The sequence below is a fragment of the Megalobrama amblycephala genome, linkage group LG13 (genome assembly GCF_018812025.1).
Source record: "Megalobrama amblycephala isolate DHTTF-2021 linkage group LG13, ASM1881202v1, whole genome shotgun sequence".
NCBI lineage: Eukaryota > Metazoa > Chordata > Actinopteri > Cypriniformes > Xenocyprididae > Megalobrama > Megalobrama amblycephala.
This window is the reverse complement of record NC_063056.1, coordinates 22,372,982-22,397,978: the sequence shown is the minus strand read 5'-3', so window position 1 is coordinate 22,397,978 and position 24,997 is coordinate 22,372,982. Positions and strand designations below refer to the sequence as shown.

The following is a 24,997-nucleotide window of genomic DNA, read 5'->3' as shown; positions in this document are numbered from 1 at the left end:
ACTCTTAATTCCTCTAGTGTATTTTCTGTCTATCGTTTTTCTCTCACTTGCTTTAGCATGTGCACTTCTTTCACCTCTCTAAGGCAAGTAACACAGCCTGCTATTAGATCTGGAATGAAAGTCGAAATGTGTCGACCTGTAGAGATTTTTATGTGCTGTATATATTGTGGTAGGCATACTTTTGCTGCTATCAGTGGGTGGGAACCATTTACATTATTTACATGCAACAAAGAATCAGGGTGTTATGAAAAATTATAGAGGAGGACCTGAGCAAGTTAGGAAAAAGACAACTGTACTTACGGCGTCTCAGGCATAGGTTAACATATTAAATCAGAATTTAAAAATATACATGCTAATATTAGTTTTTGTTTTTCTTAGATCAAGTGTTGCATAATGTTATGAGACATTCAGTTCATTACGAATTTATTTACTTGTATTAAATAAAAGGTAGTCAAATAAGATTTAGTTATGGTTAGGGGTGTAACGATACGCTCAGGTCACGATACGGTACGTATCTCGATACGGAGTTCACGATACGATACGTATCACGATATTTTGAACAAAATGAAACAAATTCAAACAAGATTTATTCAAAAAACATGAACAAATTTCAATAATTTTCCTTGTTGTACATACAAGATCACATTTCAAGGTTTAATAAAAACCTTCTGTATTCAAATTAACAGTTGAATAGGGCTGTCTGTCACTGAAAAAAAATGTTAAATTTAACATGAACTTAAAATTATGAATAGGGGCCGTTCACATATTGCGTCTAAAAATGCGTGGAAGGCGCGGCCGCACCGCTTCTCCTTCTTTCCAAAGCGCTTGCGCTCCTGTGACGTCGGTCGTTGCTATGCAACTGCTCTCCAAGAGGATCAGGATGTTTCTGCAAAAGATAAATTATTTCTAGCCCTTGCATTAATTTTACTACTAGATATATTAATGGAGATAAGATATAAAAACCACCATGTACACCATGTTCGGCTGAGCTTTTGATGTTTTGTTACGGAAAGGCCATAGCTGATCGGTTGATTCTTGTCACACGACCTGCGGTACGCTTGCGGCATTCTGAAAAGTTGAGAATTGCTTGCGCGTCGCGACCGCGTTGATCCCATTATGAGCGCGCCTGCCGCTCGGCTACATTTGAAAAAAATAACTGACTTGCACACGGAAAAGACGCAATATGTGAACGGCCCCACAGAACTTCTTAAAGCAAAGCATCGCAAGCATCTTTTGCTTTTCTGTGAGCACAGCTGTTGCTGTGGCACTGCGGTGAAAGAAAGCCATGACTTTTCTCACACGACCATGCAAGAGACTGACATGAGAAACGTTTAAACCTCCTTGCAAGATTCAATGTGTGCCCGAAACACTTACTGAACTAGAGAGCTGATTGAGACGCACCATTTTATATGCGGTGACAACCGGCTTCTCTCACTGCCACCTTGCAGAGTAGGTCACATCGGCAGCTCAACCAATAAGATTAAACTGCCGTCATATCGTAAAAGTATCGCCATCACTCTACGATGCATATCGTAACATGTTTGCATCGCGAAATATCGTACTACGATAAATCGTTACACCCCTAGTTATGGTTATTTAATGATTCATTCAATTTAAAAATATCAATGTAGTATTGAAGTAAAATATTGCCACATTTTGAAAGATCTTTTTTTCCCCTCCCAACTCTTATATAAAATGGATCATACTGTGAAATGAGTCTGATCATTGCCCACATCTAACCCTTATGTTCTCTTTGCAGAAATAAGGGCAGCAATGCAAAGCTCATATTTCTGTTTTACCTTCCCCTATTTTCTTTGAATCCCTCTCCGCTCTCTTTATCCATATGGCATTATCCATCCACCCTTGCGTTAATTGAGCTTTCATCCTGTATCTCCCTGACCGCGGCTGCATTGTCTGTGGCGGGCATTCCGATCTGAAGAAGCATTTGAGTGCCACTTATCTCTGAGCTGCCTGTGGAGTTGAGCTGCTCTCTTGTATATCTGAATGAGATTCTACTTTTATTGGTGGATATGAGGAGAATTATAATGTTTCAGGGACCACAGGGCTCTTGTTGCCTCTGCTTGGCCTTGAATATAAGTCATCTGATTAATTAGTCTCAAAAAGGAGGAAAAGATGCCAGGCACAGGTCATCTTTTTACCTTGCTTAGTGTAAGCTTCTCCAGATATTATAAAAGAGTAGTGGGAAGTCGCGTGTAAATTAGGGTGGTTTAAAATGGCACCAGGTATTGTGGTGGTGTTGCACACCACCTTTAGCTGTCTGGTTAGCATCCCTAATGCCACTGCAGCTCGATCCAGGTTTATGACCCCTTCATATTTGTCTTTTAGCCAGCTCATTAATATTACAACTTCCTGTTCAACTGAATGGAGAGTTCCCTTGTCTTTAACATTTCAGTGTTTGGCAGCCTGAATCATTGTTGTCAGGTCATGGTAAGTTGACCTTCATGTCATTTGCCTTTTGAATAGTTAAAAGTCTGATTGTGGTCTGTGTAGTAATGGAAATGGAGGGGTGGATTTTATATATATAAAAAAAATAGAAATTTATTTATTATTTATATAGAAATTTATTTATATCAGTGCTTCCCACAGGTTTGAAATATACTTGCGGTGGTAGCTGGGTGAAAAATCCTCCTATTACCCACGGCACAAAAATCGTCTACTACATGTGACAAACAAATAATGTGTGATTTTTAACAGTATTTTTATTTATTGAAATTAATTTTCATTACATGGCATATTACATTTAATTGCATACTAATATTATGCATTGTAAATTATGCAAAATTACAGCATTTAAATGGTTCACCTTTTCGTATGTTCTCCTTGCTGTCATATAGTGTCTCTCTCAGTGAATGGGACACAGATTTTACTAGTAAAATTTATAAAATGAATAATATATGTGTCAAATAATGTCTTTTCTTCCTGTGGGGGAGACTACAGTAATTTACTATGAATTAAATGGAAATTTAATTTAATGGAAATCGAATTAAATACAATTTATTGTTTAACCAAAATACCAATAATGCCCAAAAGAAAAAGAAAAAACTTAGCGTGTGACTTTTAATTATAAACAAGCCCGAAATACACCAGGACTCTTATTTTGAAATGTCTGTACTATTGCAGGCTGATCCTTCAGATTCTTACAATCGTCTAAAACATTTTATATAAAGGCAATGAAGTAGACTTTGTAATAGTTCATCAACTTGAGTTCATTAACAATCGCTTGGCATAAATCTGCGCTTTTCATTGATTGAGAATCACTTTGAAGCAGTCTGAGGCACTGTTGCGCGAGCTTGTAAAACGCGCAACAGCGCCGCCTTGTGACTTAGCAACATGCAGCACCCGTGGGAATGCTAGCGGGAGTAAACAGTTCTGACGCACACATAATGTGCAGGTACGAAACGACTAGTTATTCGATAGTGGATGGTTTCATTATCTAGCGCGGATATAAAAGTATAAGAGGATAAAAATAAAAGCAAAAATGTGTCTCCAAATATACTTGGGCGGCCGTTATTATACATGGGCGGCCCGCCCAAATAAAGTCTATGTGTGGGAAGCACTGTGTGTGTGTGTATGTATATAAATATATATATATATATATATATATATATATATATATATATATATATATATATATATATATATATATATATATATATATATATATATATGTGTGTATGTGTATGTATGTGTATGTATGTATGTATATATATATAATATATATATGTGTATATATGTGTATATATGTGTATATATATATGTATATATATGTGTATGTATATATATGTATATGTGTATATGTATGAAGTCCTTATCCTCCTCAAACAGATAGAGAACAGTCTGAACAATAACCGTAGAATTTTTGAAGTCTGTACATCAATCCTTTCAGATTCCTTTTTTTTTTCTGATTCATTGGCTCAAGATGATTCGTTTGAAACTCTATTTTTCGTCATCGACTATTTTTCCACCATTTTTAAATTTTTAATTTTCCGGGAGAAAAAAAAAAACTTTTTGAACTCCTCCTAGACTGCTACTTTGCTTTTTTTTTTTTTTTTTTTTTTTTATTTATTTTATTTTACAAAAATTGAATCAGATCATCTTCAGACCATGGCGAAAAAAAAAAATGGAATTCAAGTTAATTCATCAAACTGTTCTTGATTAACGTGCGAACCAGTTCTCCACAAAAGGTGTGAGGCTATATCTTTGCAGGGCTTTAGTGTATTCTGAACAAACTTGGTGTGTTATGACAAATGTTTTGTAAAGAATTTAATTTTTAATTAAAAACAAAAATACAGATTTTGCTAATGAACAAAAATATGATGCAGAAAAAGTATCCGTTTTGTGCCGAAGCTGGTGAAAAATTTGGCAGAGCACATATAATCTGAACTACTTGGCCAGCAGGAACAAAATATTTGTTGTCGAGCCCTGCTTTATCTTTAACTGGTATATCGCCCACACCTAAATGGAAGTAAGGTTTTAGTTTCTTCTTTGTATCGGGGCTAGTTGTGTCTGTAGCCTTCTCCCACTCAAGTTTCATTCATGCAGTGTCATCTCTGCTTGAGGTCAAAGTGGAGCAGTTAACACGGTCCAATTGACTGTGAAAACATGATTATGGGGGCAGTTCTTCTTTATTCCTTCATACTGTTGGAGTCTTACAGCCTCTCCTGCTTATTGAAAACCTGCATGTGGTCCATGAGGTCGCTTGCAATGTAATGTTCCACCCTGCCCATTTCTTATGATGGTTATTCTTATGATAGTTCACAGCTGTAGAAACTCATGGATTTATAATGCTCAAACAAGAGGTGCAAGGTTTGTTTTTGTGGCAAGAAATGTTATGAAGTCAAGTTATATATTAAGGTTTCCTTACAATAATGTTGTTAAAGCAACTTGTTATACTTCAAATCTTTTGAAGGTGGATGATAGCTTTGTAGACTAAAAATTAAGGTCCTTTTTTTTTTTTTTACTGAGGTCTCAATCTAATCTTGTCAAGCTTTCGTTTGCAAATTCATTAATGTGAGCAAATAGTTTTTATAGTCTTTTCATATAGTGTTTTCTTTACAAAGAATCAGTTGAATCAGATCACAAATCTGAATGATTCATTCCTGAGTCTGGCTCTTGATTTCAGATCGACTTAAATTGCTCGTCTTTACACAGAGATGATACATATTATGTTTTATATATATATATATATATATATATATATATATATATATATATATATATATATATATATATATATATATATATATATATATATATATATATATATATATATATATATATATATATATATATATATATACCTGGTGTCAACAAGGAAAACTTTGTGGTTGCCAGTCATTGTGAATTTAATTTTTTCTATTTCTGCACCAGATAATTATCGGTGAGAATTAAGCATAGATATGGGATCATTAGCAATTTTCAGTGTCGTCTTACAGAGAAATCTAGTTCAGGAAAAACCTATCAGTCTCAGTGTCTAGTTAATAAAATGTAAGATTTGAAGTAGCACTGATTGCCTAATTATTGCAGACGGAGGTTTTCTAATCTGTCATCACACAGTGATATGCTAAATATTAATCGCTATGGTTTTTCGGCCCACTTGGGTAAAGTTATTTGCTCTGTGTGTGATACACAATACGTCGCAGGCGTCTGTGTGTTGAAACGGAATAGGTTTTAATTAGGATGTGCTCACTTAGCTGAGCTGCTTTGCATTCACAGCACAAGCTTTCCCCCTTGCCAATTACGGGCCCTCAAAGTTATTCCAAGAGCGTTTGATGTGCTTGTGTCAGGCGGGACGAACTCCTTGTCCTCATCCGGAAAACCTTCCGTATCGTTCCTCAAGGTTAATCAGTTCTTTTATGTTGGATTAAATCTCCAGGAAATGAACACAAAGGAAGTGAGATGTGAATTTGGCATTTGCTGTTTGGTTTACCTCCTCCCATCAGCGATTAAAAGATTAAAGGTTTTTTCAGTATGAGGTTTGATCGATGCTTAAATCATTCAGACCGATTGCTTTGACCAGACGTGCTTGATGCGTGAATTTGGATTCTTAAATATAGTCAGGCGTTTCATGAGTTTCTGAAGCACAATTTCTCCTTTTAAAAAGAACAATCTCCAAATTTTATACAGCTGACTGATCTGTTGATCCAGCCAGTTCAGTTATGAAATCTTTTTCATCCTTTTTTGTTTTTCTTTTAGAGTCTGGGTCAGTAATAGAGCCATTGATGCACAAGAAAGTACTTGAGTAGTTTGCTAAATTTCAGAGTCGACATTCTCATTGGATGTATTCTGAGCTTCTGACATCATGCTTTTACTTGGATGAATGTGGTGACACAATAAAGTCCAATTAGTTAACGTTAATGCATTAACTAACATTACCAATGAGCAATACATTATTACTTTTACTAGTTCATGTCCATTGTATAATATAAACGGATGCAACTGTTGATTTTATAAGTATGTATAAGTAAATTTTGTAATTGACATTAACTAAGATTAATACATGTTTCGGAAGTTTTTCACTGTTGGTTCATGGTAACTAATGTAGTTAACTAATGTTAACAAATGGAACATTATTGTAAAGCGTTACCATAAATTCTTATTGGCTTTTTAATAATACATCTATCATTATTAGTCTCATTTTCACTAACATTGTAAAACAGCAGAAAGTCCAAAGATGAAAATCTGATAGATTACATCTCAAGTGAATGATTTATTGTGCTTTGTAAAGGTCAGAATTTATTTAAATTCATAACAAATAATTACTTACAAATGTCACATTTGTAAATTGATTGTTATGCATTTTTTATTTCAGTTGGACAGGAAAATAAAGTGTCTGGAGTTAGGTGTGCAGTGTGACCAAAATAGGAATGCAGTGTCCAATCTCCAACTTCAATTCAATTCAAAATATATAGTTTAATCTTGTGATCAGCCTTGACATTAAAACAATTACCGGCTTATCGTATTGGCCAGAAGTTTAATATCAGTGCAAAAAAGACATTTCTTTTTTTAAAATTGAAGAGAATTTAGAGTCAGTTTTTAATAATTTGAGGACATTTTTGAATTTTAGTCCTTCTCTTTCACAGGATTGAGGATTCTGCAAAGCACCAGCACTCACTTTTACTCCCTGACATATTTAAGGCACACAGAAGACAGCGCATCTCATTTTATAAACCATAACTCTTTTCCATATATTATTCAGCCATCAGACCTCTTTCTGCGGAGTTGCTCTGCCTAAAGCAGTCTTGCTTAGACAGACCCATTTTTAATGGAGCAGGTAAAAAGAGCAAACTTAGCTGAAACCCCATCACTCCTCCATCAAAACTCCAACCTGGCTATAACTTGCAGTCTTCATTTTTTTACGGAAGAATCTATGGATTCACAGAACACCTGTATTGTTGAGGTTTGAGCTCTTTGCCTGGACTTTGATGTCTGTTTTACACGGGCTGTATGAAGGATGCTGAAGTGCGGTACCAAAGTAGTGTACTTTCTCCACTGGGTGCTGACATGGTTTTGTTGGCATTTTCCTGTTGATGGTGTAGTCCTTTTTTTGTTTTTTCTGTAAATGCTGGTACAGGCCATGACATAAGCTTGTGGTGCAATTGAACCAGAATCTGATGTTAATGAATTAGAGATGTGTGTGTTTGTTTGGGCTATACTGATTGAGGTCAGATACGTTGGCCCCCACGGCCACCTTTAGAGCACATTAAACATAAAACCCCCGCTTAATTCTTTGAAGGGTGGAAGACTGCCTTATTAGATCACAGTAATTGGCTTTTTGAAGAGGAAAAGGGTTAGTGAAGGAATAAAAAGACCCAAGGAACATCCACTGACTGTTTATCTCTCAGGCTACATCTATTTTTGTCAACTAGAAAATAGGGATGTGCAAAACTGTATTTTAAAAATTCACTTGTCTGTGGTTTGCCTGAACGTCTCCTTGACTAATAAGGAGCCCTGTGCAATAGGCTAGTTTTGGGTTCACCAGACACAACATGTTATTTGCATTCAAATAACACTAGATGCTGCACAATGAAATGTAGAAAACAAGCAGCTTGGCACAATTGTGGCAGAATAGTTACTAAAGGATATCTACAGTTCTGTCACAAAAGGTTTTTTTTATTTATTTTTTTCTATTCTCTCCTCATTCATAACCATTAGGATCGTGGTTGGGTGTATTTTCTTAAGTTAATATTTTAATGCTAATTGGAGCATCACCACTAATAATTTACTTTTGGTCTAGTAGGTGACTATTGTCGTCCATCTTTACTAGAAAAATAAATAACACTAATAATCAGCATGAAATGGACTTTGCCCTATCTATTATGTTATTATAATGCATTTTATTGTAAAGGATTCATCCATGTATGTTTCGAATCTTTTTTTTTTTTTTTTTTCCTTTTTTTTTTTTACCCCTCGATCTTGTGAAATGACAGACTTCTCTCTAGTAAAAATTTCCAGACTTATTTAACCCTGCCCCTTTCTTAGAGTCGACTGCAAGCTTGCATTCAGATCTGCCTCCATCCACTCAACAACTGTTTTACTATTGTATGTCACAATACAGATGAAAATAACTTCCAATACATAACAGCTGTAAATGTCCTTTCATTGCAACTTATATATATATATATATATATATTATAGCTTCTGGTCATGTAAGTTGAATGTAACATTTAAGCTGTGCTTTATCCTGCTATTGTGCTGGTTTATATGGTAGTAAATTAAGGATGTTGTTGTTTTAGCGTTTTAGCATTGCTTAACGATTTTTCCCAGAGATTGTCATCTTCCATATTTGCAACCCTTTTCTTTTTCATCAATAGCGGGCTCCTATCTGTTCCATATTCCAAGCTCCTTGTACTTTCCTTGCCTGCATCCTGATTAAATTGATGAAGGTGATACAGGCGTAATGTCAGCCATCAAATTTAATGACAACCCAGCCTGACGACTCTGTATAAATTACTACAATCATTTTTCCACAACCTCAATCTCAAAGGAATGCATTTTCAGTTTGCTAAGTCTAAAATGTCTGAGTTTTGACCTTTGAGATGCACAAGGTGTGATGGGGAGGAGTAATCAGAAACCAACACTTGAATCCAGGCTAGCCCCTCAGTCTCATTATGATACCCTTAGTCACGGTGAGACATTTTAGATTTAATACGCTTGCTCTGTTGTTGATTTTTTTTCTCTTCTTTTTATGTCCCATAATGCCTTATACCAGGTCCTAATGACCACAGAGCGATTTGCAGTGACCGTGTGGCCGGAAGTCATTTGTTTTCAATAATAGTTGGAGATTTGAAGTTCACCGCTGGAGACGGTGAAGCTTGCGCAAATTGTTGCCTCCTGGGATACTTCAAGCAAATAAAAATGCCTTGTCAACCGCCGACAATATCAGCATCAGTGTGAACGCTCCTTTATGCTACAAGGTTGAGCTCTTTCAGGCTGTACAGGCAATTATTAGATTCCTAGCTTCATTTCTTAACTCTGGTTATTCTATCTTCAGTTGTATTAACACGACCTTGCCTTTACTGCAGGCTTTAATAAACTCTGAACCAGTCCTGATACCTTTTAATTGCTTAAATCTGTTCTACATTCTCCAAGTAGTGCTTCTTCTCACCTCTGGACTCTAGCCATTCGGTCTACAAGAAACTTCAAAATTTAAACAACCTTTATGGCTAGCATTTCCAGACACACTTTAAGCAGCAATTTCTGCCGTACTTTCTGCAGTGGCTGTTAATAAATGTTAGGTTGCTGCACGCCATTGAATGGGACCTTTTCAAAGCTCTGCATGTATGTCCACGCAGTGTGAAATTGAGTTTTATGAAGTTCAGGAGTTGCCGGGAACGTCAAGCAGAACGCGTGTCACGGAGGTTAAACTGCAGAAGAAAGAATTCCAGTTCACTGCTTACATAAAGACATCTCAATGTATCCAGCTGATAATACAGTCACAAAATCTGATAGTCCTGCACATTGTCTGCTGAGATTACCCCACCTTAAAACGACACGGCTCAGTGTCACCCTGGGTCATTTCTGGTTGACTTCCCTGTGATTGTGTATCCTGGCGAAGAGTATGTAGTCACAGATACGTTAGGGTCTTTCAATCATCTCATGATGGCTGCTTTTTATTAAAACTAATAGATTTCAATGTTTTTTTTTTTTTTTCTCTTATATTACAGGTTTCTTATATTAGGTTATATTAAGGTTACATTACAGCAGTCTATTCCCCATGCCTATTCTCCATTTATTTTTGCTACATTTCAATGGCTTTTGTTTCATCCTTGTTACAGATCAGACATTCAGTCCCGCTTAATATTATTATAATGGATTTTTATGTATTATCAAAGACTATAGAATAACACAAGACGTGTCACTCGTATTGTTTTGAATGGAGAAAAAGTGTAACGTGCAATATGGCGGAATAAGTCCCGCCTTCTAAATAAGAGCCAATCGCCGACTGGTAAAGTCATCGCGTCACTTCAGCGGCCGTTAGAATCACAGGTTTCTATAGAAACAGTCAGACGCGCACCTCCGAAGAGACGCGCATTTAGGTCTGCGCATGCGCATTAGCTTGATCCAGCCTGAAAAATAGTTTTTTTTTGTCATGATTCGAGCGTTTAGAAACTAAATTTATGAGCCGGTTGTTGTTAGATTTCATTGGTGATTTCAAATATGAAATTTAATCGTAAGGTTGGCGAACAGTTTTGGAGAATTTGATGTTTCCCCATTCAAAGAGATTGCATGATGCCCAGGATGCCTGAGAGGCGTTTCAAAGATGGCCGCCAAGTGAAATGACTTGTCTTAAAGGGACTTTGGTATTATTGTGTGTATATATATATATATATATATATATATATATATATATATATATATATATATATATATATATATATATATATATATATATATATATATATATATATATATATATATATATATATATATATATATATATATATATATATATATATATATATATATATATATATATATAAAAAATCAGGTTTTTAAATGTCTGTCCCACAGTTGTGACATCATTTCCATTACAGGTTAGTTTACCAAGGAGACAGCAGTGCCATTGAAATATGAGACTAGTGTACACTGCCTTTAAAAATGTGGGGCCAGTACTGATGCATTAAATTGATCAGAAGTGACAGTAAAGACATTTATAATGTTACAAAAGATTTCTGTCTCAAATAAATGCTGTTCTTTTGAACTTTCTATTCATCAAAGTTTCCTAAAAATTAAATGTGTCCAGTTTCCACCAAAATATTAAACATCACAATTGTTCTCAACAGTGAGAATAACAAAATGTTTCTTGAGCCCCATATCAGCATATTATTACTTTTTCATTGACACATGACCCTTCAGAAATAATTCTGACTGCTGAAAATTTGGCTTTGCATCACAGGAATAAATTACATTTTAAAATAAATTAATTAAAAGTTATTTTACATTTTGATATGTCACAACATTTCTGTTTTACTTTGTTTTTATCAGATACATGCAGCACAAGATGCTTCTTTCAAAACTTCTTACAAAAATGTAACAATATTATTTAATTGTGTGTTTAGGATTCATAAAATGCTAGCAAGGCAAAAAAGTTGGTCATTTTATTCCAAGAATGTGTCATTTGTCAACGTCGTTTCCACCACAGAATGCCATTAAACACAAATACATAATTTAATGTTGATTTGATTTGCATCTTCTGCAATGCATTTGTTCACTTTCCGATACTTTTTATTGGACAAACTGGATCTTAACTAGTAATGGTGTAAAAGGTGTTTTTGAGTTTATTTTCTAAAAGTCCTTAAGTCCAAAAGTGCCCATAATTGAAGAAACGACCATTAATGCAAAAAGAATTCAACTCCTAGCAGTGTATAGCCTCTTTAATGCAAGTCAGTTCACTCTATGGTCGTCTTCATAACAGCATCCCCGGGCAGCTATTCATGTAGGTAATAGGCATTAAAGTACAGTGTCTATTTGCTTGAATGGGAAAGAAGTCTCCAGAAGATTGCATTACAATAATGTATTTCAAATCAGAAATAAAATCTGACAACAAGGGTATCATTTAGTTTTGCTGGTGTGTTCATGTTGTTTCCTTGCAGAAAGGACATTGCAGTGCTCAGTGAATGCCAAAGACCCGGTTCAGATATCAGATTGTGATGGAGAGTTTGACCATTGCCAGTAAAAGGTTCTTGAATCTTTAGCCTCCCTAGAGAGGGAAGAAGGGTCGGAGAGGTGCGGGGATGGGAGCTAGCAGGTCGTGGTGTCAGTTAGCTGCCAGGGTCAGTGATGCATGGTTTTTGTGCTTTAAAGGGGGTCTTTAAATACACATGATTCACAGTTCTGCTGTTCCTCCTACTCAAGCGCCAGGTTGCCAGATTCTCTTGCAAACGCCAAGTGTCTCTTGCCAGTGAGACGGCTGTATTACAAAATAGTAAGGACATTAATCTGATGGCAGGCCGTGTGCTGACACTTGCCATGCATGCAGAATCTGATTAAATAAATCCAGAAGTAATGCATTTCTATCCCAGTGGACACAATTTACTTGCATTAACAATAGCAGCAATCAGGAATTCACTGAAGCCGTAAACTTTCAATAAGAGAGCAGTATTCGATGGATCCCAGCCAGAGCTGATGCTATATTTTACGTGAATGAAAGTGAGCTGTGTCAGTTCCAATAGGTTGTGCTGTCATGAGGTCCTATGTAAGGATGTGCAAGACTAGTTGACTTTGGAAATACTGGTCGTTTACTTTTCTTTTCTCTTTTTGCTCAATGTTTAGCTTTAAATTGTTATATAGGTTTGTTATACCACCGCTTACTTGATGACAACAGATCCTATGCCAATATCCTAATGAATAGAATACCTGTTTGATTAATCCTGTTTGGTTCAGTTAAGTAGGTTATTTCAAATAGATTGTTAATTTACACTTGTCTTTTGGGGGTTTGTTAGATTAGTAGACTACAAATCAAATTAGCCTGAATTTAGTCATGCCGCACTTCCCTAGTCCTATGTTTCATTTTTTTTAAGGAAAGGTGTATTTTTAGTTTTGTGTCGGCTGAGCGATTGACTAGCATTCGATTGTATATCCCTCTGAGCCTAATTTTCATTTTCACAAATTAAGGCTACTGCTCTCTCATTGAAAGTTTACGGCTGTTAATTTTATTATGCAGTAAATAGAAATTGTATTTGCTCATCAGCCAGTGGTTGTCTTACTTTATTTGCCAGTTATTTGTTAAAATACCACCTGATTTATTCTGTTTTCCTTTCAGCAGGGCTCATCTTGCATATATTAATGAACTCGTGCATTTCGGTGAACTAGGCTTTGCTTAGTCCTGGGCTTTTTCTGGGCTAAAAATGCCACGTTTAGTTTACTTTAAGCACGAAGCAATCACGCAGGGCTGTGCCTTGATTTTTTTTTTTTTTATTGTAGATAAGGAGAGTTTTAAAAGGCTATTTATCTTAGTAATGTTAGTAATGAAAAGGTTCAGAACAACTACTCTGGAGTTTTGAGAGATAGCAGGACACAGTTTGCTGAACTTGGGCTGATAAAGGCATTAGAGAGGATTACACAGTTTAATTACAGCCATGTTCGTATGCTTTTGTTTGAGGTTTTTCTTAATCTGTTGTGCATCAAATTAATGGTTCTAAGTTAATAAAGACTATCAGGAAATGTATTCATTTGAGCATTTAGAGATTTTAAGGTGTATGAAAAAAGAAAATAAAGTGCCTAATTAGGATTGCAAAAGGGGCGGTAAGTTTCTGGAAAATATGCTGATTTGATACTCGGGTTATTATTATTGTTGGAAACAGTTGCTGCTGAATATTTTGGAACCTGTAATACATTTTCAGGATTCACTGATTATAAAAATTCTATTCAAAATAGAAATCTTTTCTAACAATATCACTTTAATATCACTTTTTATCAATTTCACACATCCTTGCTGAATAAGTGTTCATTTATTTCATTCAAAAAAAGAAAAAAAATTAGTAGTGTATATTGTTACAAAAGATTTGTTTTAAATAAATGCCGTTCTTTAAATGTTTGTTCATCAAAGAATCCTGAAAAAAGTATCTCAGGTTAGAAAAAATATTAAGCAGCACAACTGTTTCCAACATTGATAATTGACTCTCAAATTAGCATGTTAGAATGATTTCTGAAGGGTCATGCGACACTGAAGACTGGAGAAATGATGCTGAAAATTCAGCTTTGCATCACAGAAATAAATTTTTATTTTTATGTATATCAAAATAGAAAACCGTTATTTTAAATTTTAGTTAGGTTTCATAATATTACTGTGTTATTTTTCTGTATTTTTGATCAAATGTGCATGTTATGGACTGGGGGAATTCACAGTGCATGCAGGGGGTGTGTCCTCAATAGCCCTGCAGTAAGTAGTGTGCTGTGTGAATGTGATTTGAGGAATGTGCAGGGTAAAAAAATCAACTAAAATTGCGTTAAATATGGTTGTTTTAACCAAAATAATGCTGCAAGATGTTTTTTTTTTTTTTTTTTTTTCAACTACATGTAAGTACCCTGTTATCCTGTTATAGGCTAACCTGCAATTTTGCAAATTCCCTGTTTAGTCCCATTAATTCCCGTTAATTCCAATATATTCCCGTTAATTCCCATGGAAAGTTTCCAGCTTTGAAAATTCCTGGAATTTTGCAACCCTATGCCTAATACATGTAAAATATATATATATATATATATATATATATATATATATATATATATATATATATATATATATATATATATATATATATATATATATATATATATATATATATATATATATATATATATATATATATATATAGGCCTATATTAGCATAACAATATATATTATATTATTATAATAATATGCATAACGTGTATTTTTACAAAAATGTTGCTAAAAGTAACACGTACATACTTGTATACATAATTATATCCATAAATACATAGACAAATAGATATACAAATAACAGCTTTTATTTATTGAATGTTATTTTTTGATGTGGGGCCTGTGAAAATATTGGCAGAGTAAATCTGAACCCCACCATTTTACCCTTTAGTAGTTTTTTTCTTTAATTTGTTCTTGCTGCAGAAAAACTTGCCTAAAGGACAAAGCAGCAAAAATCTTTGTTCAAGTATGCATGACTGATTGAACAGGTGTCTTCCTGTCTGTGTGCACTGAGAAACAGCGAGTCAACAAATCATGTCCTTGAAAACACGTGTCCTTCAAGATTAAACAATTGAAACATTTAACCAAAACACATTTTTCCATCTCATTAAATGGTCCATATTTTAGTTAACTGTTTCAGTGCTTCCTAGTGCTTCTTTGTTGTAGTCTTTGTGGTTTGGCACTGGTGGTAGTTGGCAGTTGAGTATTTATACGGAAAGTCTTAACGCACGGCTCTGAATGCTGTCATGCACCTCGTCTCACATGCCAGTGTTGATTTAAAATGCTGCCTTTTCCTCATTAGAAGTGACACCATGCTCTTTTCTGTCCTTCTTTTGTTTACAGGTTCAACTACAGATCAACTCATCATCTCACCACTAACGGTTTTTATGAGTTTCTCAACTGGTTTGACGAGAGGGCCTGGTACCCACTGGGCAGAATAGTGGGAGGGACGGTAAGTCTGGCTTTTTTTCTTTACGTTTTATCTTTTTTATTTTTCTGATAACACTTAACAAGAACTTCTCATTCATTTCCATTATTTAATGCTTTACCTAACATGATCTAGCATTTAGTTGTCTTTAAAAGTCATTAAAAATTTGATTGCTTTTAAGTTTTTTTTTTTTTTTTTTTTTTTTTTTTAAATAAAACAAGACAATTGTTCATGGTTTTCATGATTGTTAAAAGATTGTTCCAAACCTTTATGAGTTTCTTTTTTCTGTTGAACACAAAAGAAGATTTTGAAGAATGTTGGACAGTTGTATTTTTTTTTTTCCCTACTATGGAAGTCAATGGCTACTGTAAACTGCTTGATTACCAATATTCTTAAGAAGATCTTCTTTTGTGTTCAACGCAAGAAAGAAACTCATACAGGTTTGGAACAACATGAGGGTGAGTAAATGATGAGACAATTTTCATTTTTGGGTGAACTATCCCTTGAAGTATTGATAACAAATGGAACCTGATTGTAAAGAGTTTTTTTTCTTTCCTTTTCTTTTTTTATGATCCATGTTTTTTGTAAAATATACTCACATCTGAGCAGTACTTTTTTCACTATTTAAATCATTTTTTATTTAACACAAATGATTCATCATTTGAGTCATATTTTAAGATCAATATATGTTAATCAAAAGGACTTTTAATCTAGGCAATGAAATAAGTGATTTTTGCCATGTACACCCCACCACCAAAAACTATCTTTAAAATAAATCTATTATACTATTTCACTTTCCGTTCCAGAAATACTACTACACAAATTATTAGTAGATGAATGCTTGATGTCCACATTGTTGTTGCTGCATTCTTATGCCAAAGGTTTGCATTCTATACAGTCGCTTGTGACTGCGTGAAATAATTGTCAGCTTATTCCAAACTTTGAGATTGGCTCACACTCTTTGACAGCAGACCTCTTACATCATAGCGCTCTGACCTTGTTCCACGAACAGTTAATGCTACAGCGTTGTTCACACAAAGCATCAATACAGAACTTTTGCAGTAATGCTATGGCTCTGCAAATTTCTAGTTCTGTTTTGTCTGCATTTTGACAATGGTTCTTGTTAACCCAAAACCTCTATATGATAAAAATGCAGTTAAATTCATGCCAAAGGCTGTTTGTGTGCAAGCTCCTATGGACAGACAGCCTCCAGATGATTTCTTCTTGAAAACGGCATGTTTCGTCCCTAAATAAGGCCACCCCCTTTAACGCTTCCTGTCACTGAGAAGCACAGTGCTGCTGAACCTAATGAGCTGGCTGGAGAAAGTTTGGCTAACGTTTGGCATCTGACAGCTCTGGTGTTGGAGCTGTAGGGGGGCTGCAGGAGGCAGGGAACAGCATCTGTTGTTGTATACAGTTCAAGCAGTCGTTATATGGCCTTCAGAGCAGACTGGTCTGTTCCCAGCACAGCCTGCAGACTCGCTTGAGAGATGAAAAAAGAGAGAGTGGGATTGTGGAGGTAAAGGATGGGGTATTTCCTTTTTCACTGCAGTTTGGCTGCTAAATTCAGCTTCAAAAATGAAAATTGTCATTTACTCACCCTCATGTTATTCTAAACCTGTATGACTTTTTGTGGATATAGGCCATAGGAAGAATTTCTTACAATGAAAGTCAGTGGGGTGCAAAACAACATTGGAGACCATTGACTTTAATTGTATGGAAAAAAACCCTTGAAACTTATTGGGAGAGCTGTATAAGATGATTGATTACATGTTATACTCTATAAGATTGATTACTAGACACCTAAGGGTGTGCTTGGGTTAAACTTTTAATTATCTCTGTTTTGGGGCCAATCAAATATTTAGGAATGTTTACAGGCTTTTTTACAAATTGTGATTGCATTGACGGGTAGTCCCTCGAATCGCTGCAGGCAAATTTCTTGTTGATCAATTTTGCATTCAATTGCATTTATTAGCAACTCCTATATCTCGTCTTTTGCAGGTCTATCCTGGTCTGATGGTGACGGCAGGCCTCATCCACTACATACTGAATCTGCTTCATGTGACTGTGCACATACGTGATGTTTGCGTGTTTCTGGCCCCCGTCTTCAGTGGCCTGACTGCCATTTCCACCTTCCTGTTGACGCGGGAGCTGTGGAACCAGGGTGCCGGGCTGCTGGCTGCGTGTTTCATCGCCATTGTACCTGGCTACATTTCACGCTCTGTGGCCGGCTCGTTTGACAACGAGGGCATTGCCATTTTTGCCTTGCAGTTTACCTACTACTTATGGGTTAGTTGGATTAAAATGTCAGTTTGTTTGTGTTTCTTTAATTTTGCTTTTATGTTTTTTTTCCTCTTCCATCCAAACTATCAAGTTTAATGATGAGAAATGAATGATAATCATAAAACTTGACAATCGTAAACTGCTTACACAATCATTTTGAATCAATTTTTCATGAATCTGAATGTTTTTTTTGTCAGATCTTTTCAATGAGTCACTTTATTTGTTTCAAAGAATTGGTCTGAATCTGGTTAATGAATCTGAATGTTAAAGTTCTCTGCTTGAATTTTGAAAGTTACAGCCATTCTCAAGTTAACTGCTCACTGGAAAAGAAAGTTAACTTAAATTTCAGGCTGTTCATCTTTTTGTGATCAGCCTGACATCTTTCTTTTGCGTGTGTGTGTGTGTGAGAGAGAGAGAAACAAATCAAGTGATTAATTGAATAGCATAAATTTTAGCCTGTTCATAACACGAGGAGTCACAAGGACTGTTTATAGTGTTTTAAGGTGCCCGTTGAGAACTGTTCTAAAATTATGAAAATCCATTTCAGAAACACTAGCACTGTCCCACACAGCTGAAATGATGAATTAACCTTGACAGACATTCATCACGTTTTTTTTCTTCAGCTGAACGACGAGACAGCTGGAACGTATGCAGTGGCAACATACTTTCTCTTTGGCGCTGTGAATTTTTTTATTTTTTATTTTTTTGGCGCCTATTCCTTCTCTCTGGAGCTGCTTGTCAGCCGACGGCAAGGACTTTGCTGTCAAGCTTGACTTAAACATTGAATTTCCTTGGCCTCTTTCTTATCTTTGAGTGTTCCTCATCTTGGCTTTGTTTGAGGTGATGATATCGGTCCCTTTGTTTGGGATTAGCAGAATTAAGTGTGTCCTCTCCACACAGGTGAAATCAGTGAAAACTGGCTCGGTTTTCTGGACCATCGGCTGCTGTCTCTCGTACTTTTACATGGTGAGTTTTCATTGTTTTTTTTTTACCTTCAGTTTGTGTATTGCATTTAATTTCTGTTAATGGTACTTGGTAATACCATAGTAAAATACTCAGACAGCGTTTCCTGCCAATGCTTATAGGAAATTACACTACCATTCATTATTAACTGTTGTGCTGCGTAATATTTTTGTGGGCACAGTCATTTTTTTTTTTTTGATGAATATAAAGTTCAGAAGAACAGGATTTATTTTAAATGAATCTTTTGTAACATTTGTAAGTGTCTTTACTGTTACTTTTGATCAATTGAATGCCTCCTTAAAAAAAAAAAATTACTGCCACAAACTCATGAACGGTAGTGTATAGCGTGACAAATTGGTGGTAAATGGTGATTCTTTGTGACTCAATTGAGTCGTTTTGACTGATTCAGCAAACTTTACTCACTCAAACTAAAACAGCTTATTTACTTAGTGAATCAGTTGGCACACTTAGGAATTAACATTTGATTCACTCATTGAACTGCAAGTCATTACTTGGTGTTATCAGGTGAATCATAATAATTGTTTTACGTAAGGTTCATGAGACGTAAAACAGTGTAATTGCTATAAAATGTTGCATAATATAAAGTTAAAGAACCATAATCAAGTGAAATCATAATCTGAAACGGAATCATTAAATTCTTATGATTCCCATCTGTAGTGTTGGGGGTGTTCTGGGTCTGGTTGCACATCTCCCTTGCTCTTTTTCAACCCATAAATGTGATATGTAAAATAAATGAATAAGTAAACGGCACCATCCATCATGCCACCCTGGTGGGGGCCACGCGCCAGTCGGTTATGAATATCAGCCATTTCTGAAACTTGAGATTCTTCCCCTGGAGGAAGGCAGCGCTCATTAATAATGGAAGCCTACAGCCCTGCCCAGCCCCCAATAGTCTCTGACTTTCCAAATGTGTTTATAAACATAAATGACACCAGTGCAATCTGAGCCATCTGCTCCATCAAGACCTTGGGGTCCAGCACAGTCCAAAACAGCCTAGAGGCGCTACCGGGGGCATGAGTTGAGAAAGGCTCTCTTGAGCGGGACATCCTAAGTGACCTAGAAAAGTGCAGAGGTTCCAAAGGCTGAGTGTGCTAATGGAGTTTTCTCGTAAATGTGGTGTGTAATAGGGGGTGAAAGTCAGCAGGGACCTGGGCGATATGATATAACTTGGTCATGACACATTGCGTTTCTTTATCTATAGTGTGTACTTTATGAAAACTGGTTGTGATCTTTTACTCACTTGTTTCTCTTTCGCACCTCGTCTGTACCATGAGCGGCACGACATAATAAAAGACAATAGAAACCATTGTAGTCATCGATGCCGTCTACCCTGGTTGCGGTGCGAAACGCTAAATCCCAGAATGATTCTATTTCTGACATACTCGAAGCGCTTGCGCTGCTTCTGACATGGATTTGCAGTTGAAGATGGCCTCAAAGTGTTGCGACGTGACAACGATCGTGACCGGTGTAGACACGGAGTTAGACTTTGGTGCTTTGGATGAGTATTTTCTAAACTTGTAATGATTTTAGATTTTTGTCAAAAAGATGAACACTGGTGTTGACCACTGTTATTTTACTCAGTTTTTGTCTTTTGTCAAATGTCCTTTTTTAAATTATTTTAATTTATTTAAATTCATTCATTGATTTTAGTCAGTTTTACTCTGACTCTAAACTCTTTACACCGTGTCTACACCGGACGTGAGCAGCACGACATAAAAGACAATAGAACCCATTATAATCAGTGATGCCGTCTACACTGGATGTGGTGCGACAAATTCTCGACAGTAAAGTTCTATTTCTGACGAACTTCAAGCACTTGCACTACTTTTGAGTTCTGACACAAAGAACAAATGATTTGCAATGATCGCTTTGTCGCATCTGTTGTCGACAGCCTCAAGGTGTTGTGGCGCGACGGCTGTCGTTAAGAGACAATGTAATATTTTTGTCGATGTCATACATGAATTTTTCAGTCAGTTGGTTTGTGTAAGAATTGTACAGACTAAACTTATACCAAACTTTTTTTTTTTTTTTTGTGAACATTTTTCATGTTTTTCTTCATAATGTGAATTAAACTTCATATACTTAACACCCAATACACCATAAACATTGTTGTAATGTGACCCCCCCCTAAAATATCATTATAATTAGTATGCTGAAGTATTAGCTACTTATCTAAAACTTTACTTGATTCTTAACGTGAGAATGCTCATACAATATTGTGAGGAAAAATATTGCAATATTTGGAAGTGTGCAACATGATGTGTTTTATATTGCAGGTGTCTGCATGGGGAGGATACGTCTTCATCATCAACCTGATTCCCCTGCATGTTTTTGTGCTGCTCCTTATGCAGCGCTTCAGCAGGAGGCTTTACATCGGTGAGTCACCTGTGTTGTGTGTATGTTTGTGTGAGCATCTCTGGTTCTTGTATGAAGTACACACTTCACCACCCACACAATCACGCTGCGTAGTGCTTGTTCTCCCATACAATAATGAAGCGTGAACCTGCTTTTTCCCACTTGCTTTTTGATTTGGACATGCAGAGACACTTGCGCAGTCGTGGTCGACTGCATGAGTCTATCTTCACATTGACAGCAGCATTTAAAGTTGACGTTGATGTTTAATGACACATTTTTTCCGCCCACTTTACTCTTGCCTTTCACAACCAATCACATAAGCAGCTGCTGTTCTGAGGATACATGGATCTCCGTGTCGCAGAAAAAGCCTTTAGCTCCGCATCCGCAGTCTTTAACAGCAAAGCAACATGCTAACTGTCAATTAGGAGCTCTGCTAGCGTGAATAAGCTTGCCACTTCTGCAAAGTGAAAAAAGACACCAGTACTTTTTTCCTTCAAGAACAAAGGGTAATTTTTGGAGTCCTCCTTTTGTCTTTGACAGATTATGCCATTTTTTTTTTAAGTGGATGAATAATTGAAAGTGCAGTGTTTTTGTGAGTCTCCTGAGCGAGCACTCTGATAAAAGAACGAGGCCTTGTGCCACTGGGCTAATTTTGTTTAAATCTTTATTAGCCCCTCCCACTCTGCCGCAGCTGCCCTGTACGAAATGCGCTACTGATGGATGCTGGGTATTAGCTCAGTTCGTCTCCGTTCTGGAAAGTTCTTGCACTTGCCGCAGGTCCCACTACACATTTGCCATGGCCCGACTCCACATGGAGTATCACTGCCACCTCTCCTAATATATCATACTGATTAGATTAAGTAGCACTGCTCTCGGTTTATGGGGACGGTGCCTGGGCAAAGAACAGCAGTCATGTTCAGAGATGAATGGAGAATGGTGTAAAACCAGTGGGATCTGGTTATTGCTGGTTTCTGTTTCACCTTGTTGTCTCCTCCTAGAGTGACGTCTGCTTTGGTAGACGTCTGCTTTGACAGTTTAATGACTGTTTAATGTATATTTTGCCCACAAAAATGGCAAGAACTGTCTGTAAATCATGTCTGAACTGATTGGCTAGGTGATACTTGATTTTCAAGGGTTTCCAAAGTTGGGGTTCAAGGTTAATAACATCAAATCAAATAAAAATATATTCCGAGTTTTGTTTGAGGCACTTATTAACAAGTAAACTATAGCTGTGTTTCGATCGCAGGAACTTTCCCCAAAGAACTAGGGACTTTGGGGTGGTACTCGGTGTGTTTCGACCGCAGGAACCAGGGTCTAAATGACGTTCCGGGTAAACATTTGCCCCCTCAGAACATTCCTGTTCGCGAGGCAGTACTTTTTCAAAGTTCAGGAACTTTCGGGGGTGGGACTTGGGCGCTGAACATAATGATTGGTTGAGTTTGTGCAGCAGTTTGATTGGTTAACTCCACGCAGCATTTTATTTCAACCACCATATTTAAAAATCTGTTGCGGTGCGTGCAGTAAGAGTTGTTTGCTATTTGAATCAACAATGGAGTTTAACATAAAATACGACGACAAGGTTCAGGCTTTATTAAGCTTATATGGAGGACGAAATCCAGTGGGAACTTTAAAGTCAGGTGCAGTCCTGCGTCATTTGCCAAGTCTTCACAGTACTTTAGACCGCGATGGAAATGCAGACAGCAACATGTCTGGCGGGAAAAAAGTTTCTGGGACAATTTGTTCCTGGTAATTTCGGTGGAAATGGGGCTTATCATTCAAAAGTTTGACATTGGTAAGAGGTTTATTTAATGTTTTTGAAAGAAGTCTCTTTTGCTCACCAAGGCTGCATTTATTTGATTGATAAATACAATGAAAACGGTTATATTATAAAATATTATTAGAATTTAAAAGGACAAATGTCCAATTTTAATACACTTTAAAATGCAATGTATTCCTGTGAAACCATGATATTATAACCATTTTTGAAACATTATACACTTCTGTACTGTAACTGTCGATCAATTTAATACATCCTTGCTGAATTCAGGCATTTATTTATTTAAAAAAAAAGTTACTGACCTGAACTTTTGAATGGTAGTGCAGATATTGACAAGTAGATGTGGTATATTCCACTTTATTTTTGTGAGGTAGTTTCTTCTACCTCAGGTATGTTTCTTCTGCTAATTTCTCAAGCATTTACTGTACAATCATTCAGAGACCGAGGACTTTAAGATGATGCTATTGCACTGTGGTTGTTTAATTTGAGATTTGGACCAGATTTTAGTTAGATAATATGACTCTGTGAGAATCTAGCCACTTTCCCACTGCAGGAAGTAATGCATGCTTCAAGAACTTAAGAAGCAGTCTAACTTGTCAGAATAGTTTCCAAAAAGCACTTTGAGGTTATACAGAGAGATTGAGTTGCCAAAATATCACCTTTCCATGTCTCATCTTAAAAACACAAAACCAAAGTCTAAAGAGTGTCCTCCATCATTGTCATTGGTATTGCTACTATTGTGTCATGCACAGAAACGACACAAACCCTAGATTACGTCACCAGAGGGTTCCGTTATAGGTGCTAATGCAAGAGGGAAAAGTCTCTTCTGGTGTATAATTCCACTTCCAGGTAGTCGCTCACGTGGAGAACCAGAACTAGATGCTCAGAAATCCCCATTTGACTCTAGACACTTTATATTACGTCACTTGTTAAATCAACCCTTTTAATCGTTGTTCTTCACTACCTTTTTAGAGTTTTTACACACAACACCCTGTCAGCTGTCCAGGAATGAGGAAGTGTTTGTTTTGTGTCTGGAGGGCAAGGTGTGTATTGTCTCATTAGAGCATCCTGTTTTGGAGTGAAGGTGGTCCAGTTTGGCCCTTAATTGATGCTTCTCAAAGGCTGACAGCTCATACAGTCGCTCTGTCACAAGCGGCTTCGGTTTCCTCTACTGCGCAGCTGTATCGCCGTCTCTCATGTACACACACTCGCACCAGTGTGTTTTGGACCTATCTTCTGACAGGCTGTTAACACCTGTCTCTCAGGTAGGGGTCCACATCACGGAGCTGTCAATCAAGTATCGCACAGTTGACAGACTGTTGCAATTGTCATTCTTCTAGAAACGACTGCTCTCCGTCACTGGCATGTCAGTGTTTTCTCTCCATTTTGTTTTTATCATGCAGTATTTTTCACTTTGAATAATATGAAAGGACAGGTAGGAAATACCATAATAGCTGGTTTAGAAAGGGACGGATATTACATTTACATTTAGTCATTTAGCAGACGCTTTTATCCAAAGCGACTTACAAATGAGAACAGTAGAAATCAACATGAGAACAACAGTATGTAAGTGCTGTATGAAGTCACAGTTATGACAGTAAAGTGCTCGTAGCAAAGAATTTTTTTATTATTTTTTTTTTTAATACACACATAGATGGAAGAATAGAAATCAAGGTAAGTGCTACTATTACTGAGTCAAGTGCTGAAAAGATACGTCTTTAGCATTTTTTTGAAAAAGCTCGGATAGAGCTTGGCAGGTCATTCCACCAGCCAGGAACAGACCCGGAGAAGGTCTGTGAGAGTGATTTTGTGCCCCTTTGTGATGGCACCTCAAGTCGCCGTTCACTTGCAGAACGCAAGTTTCTGGGGGGCGCATAAGTCTGAAGTAGCGAGTTAAGGTATAGCGGTGCAGAGCCAGCGGTCGTTCTGTAAGCAAACATCAGAGCCTTGAAATGGATGCGAGCAGCTACTGGCAGCCAATGCAGAC

At 36.6% G+C, this 24,997-nt stretch overlaps 1 protein-coding gene across 1 annotated transcript in view; it reads left to right on the top strand.

The window, feature by feature from the left end:
* Positions 1-24,997, top strand: part of stt3b (STT3 oligosaccharyltransferase complex catalytic subunit B) — a 48,080-nt gene that overhangs the window by 5,994 nt on the left and 17,089 nt on the right. The window contains exons 2-5 of the mRNA XM_048153640.1: positions 15,527-15,635; positions 17,613-17,900; positions 18,795-18,860; positions 21,155-21,254. Coding sequence (XP_048009597.1) covers positions 15,527-15,635; positions 17,613-17,900; positions 18,795-18,860; positions 21,155-21,254 — 563 coding nt within the window. The remainder of the gene's footprint in view (positions 1-15,526; positions 15,636-17,612; positions 17,901-18,794; positions 18,861-21,154; positions 21,255-24,997) is intronic.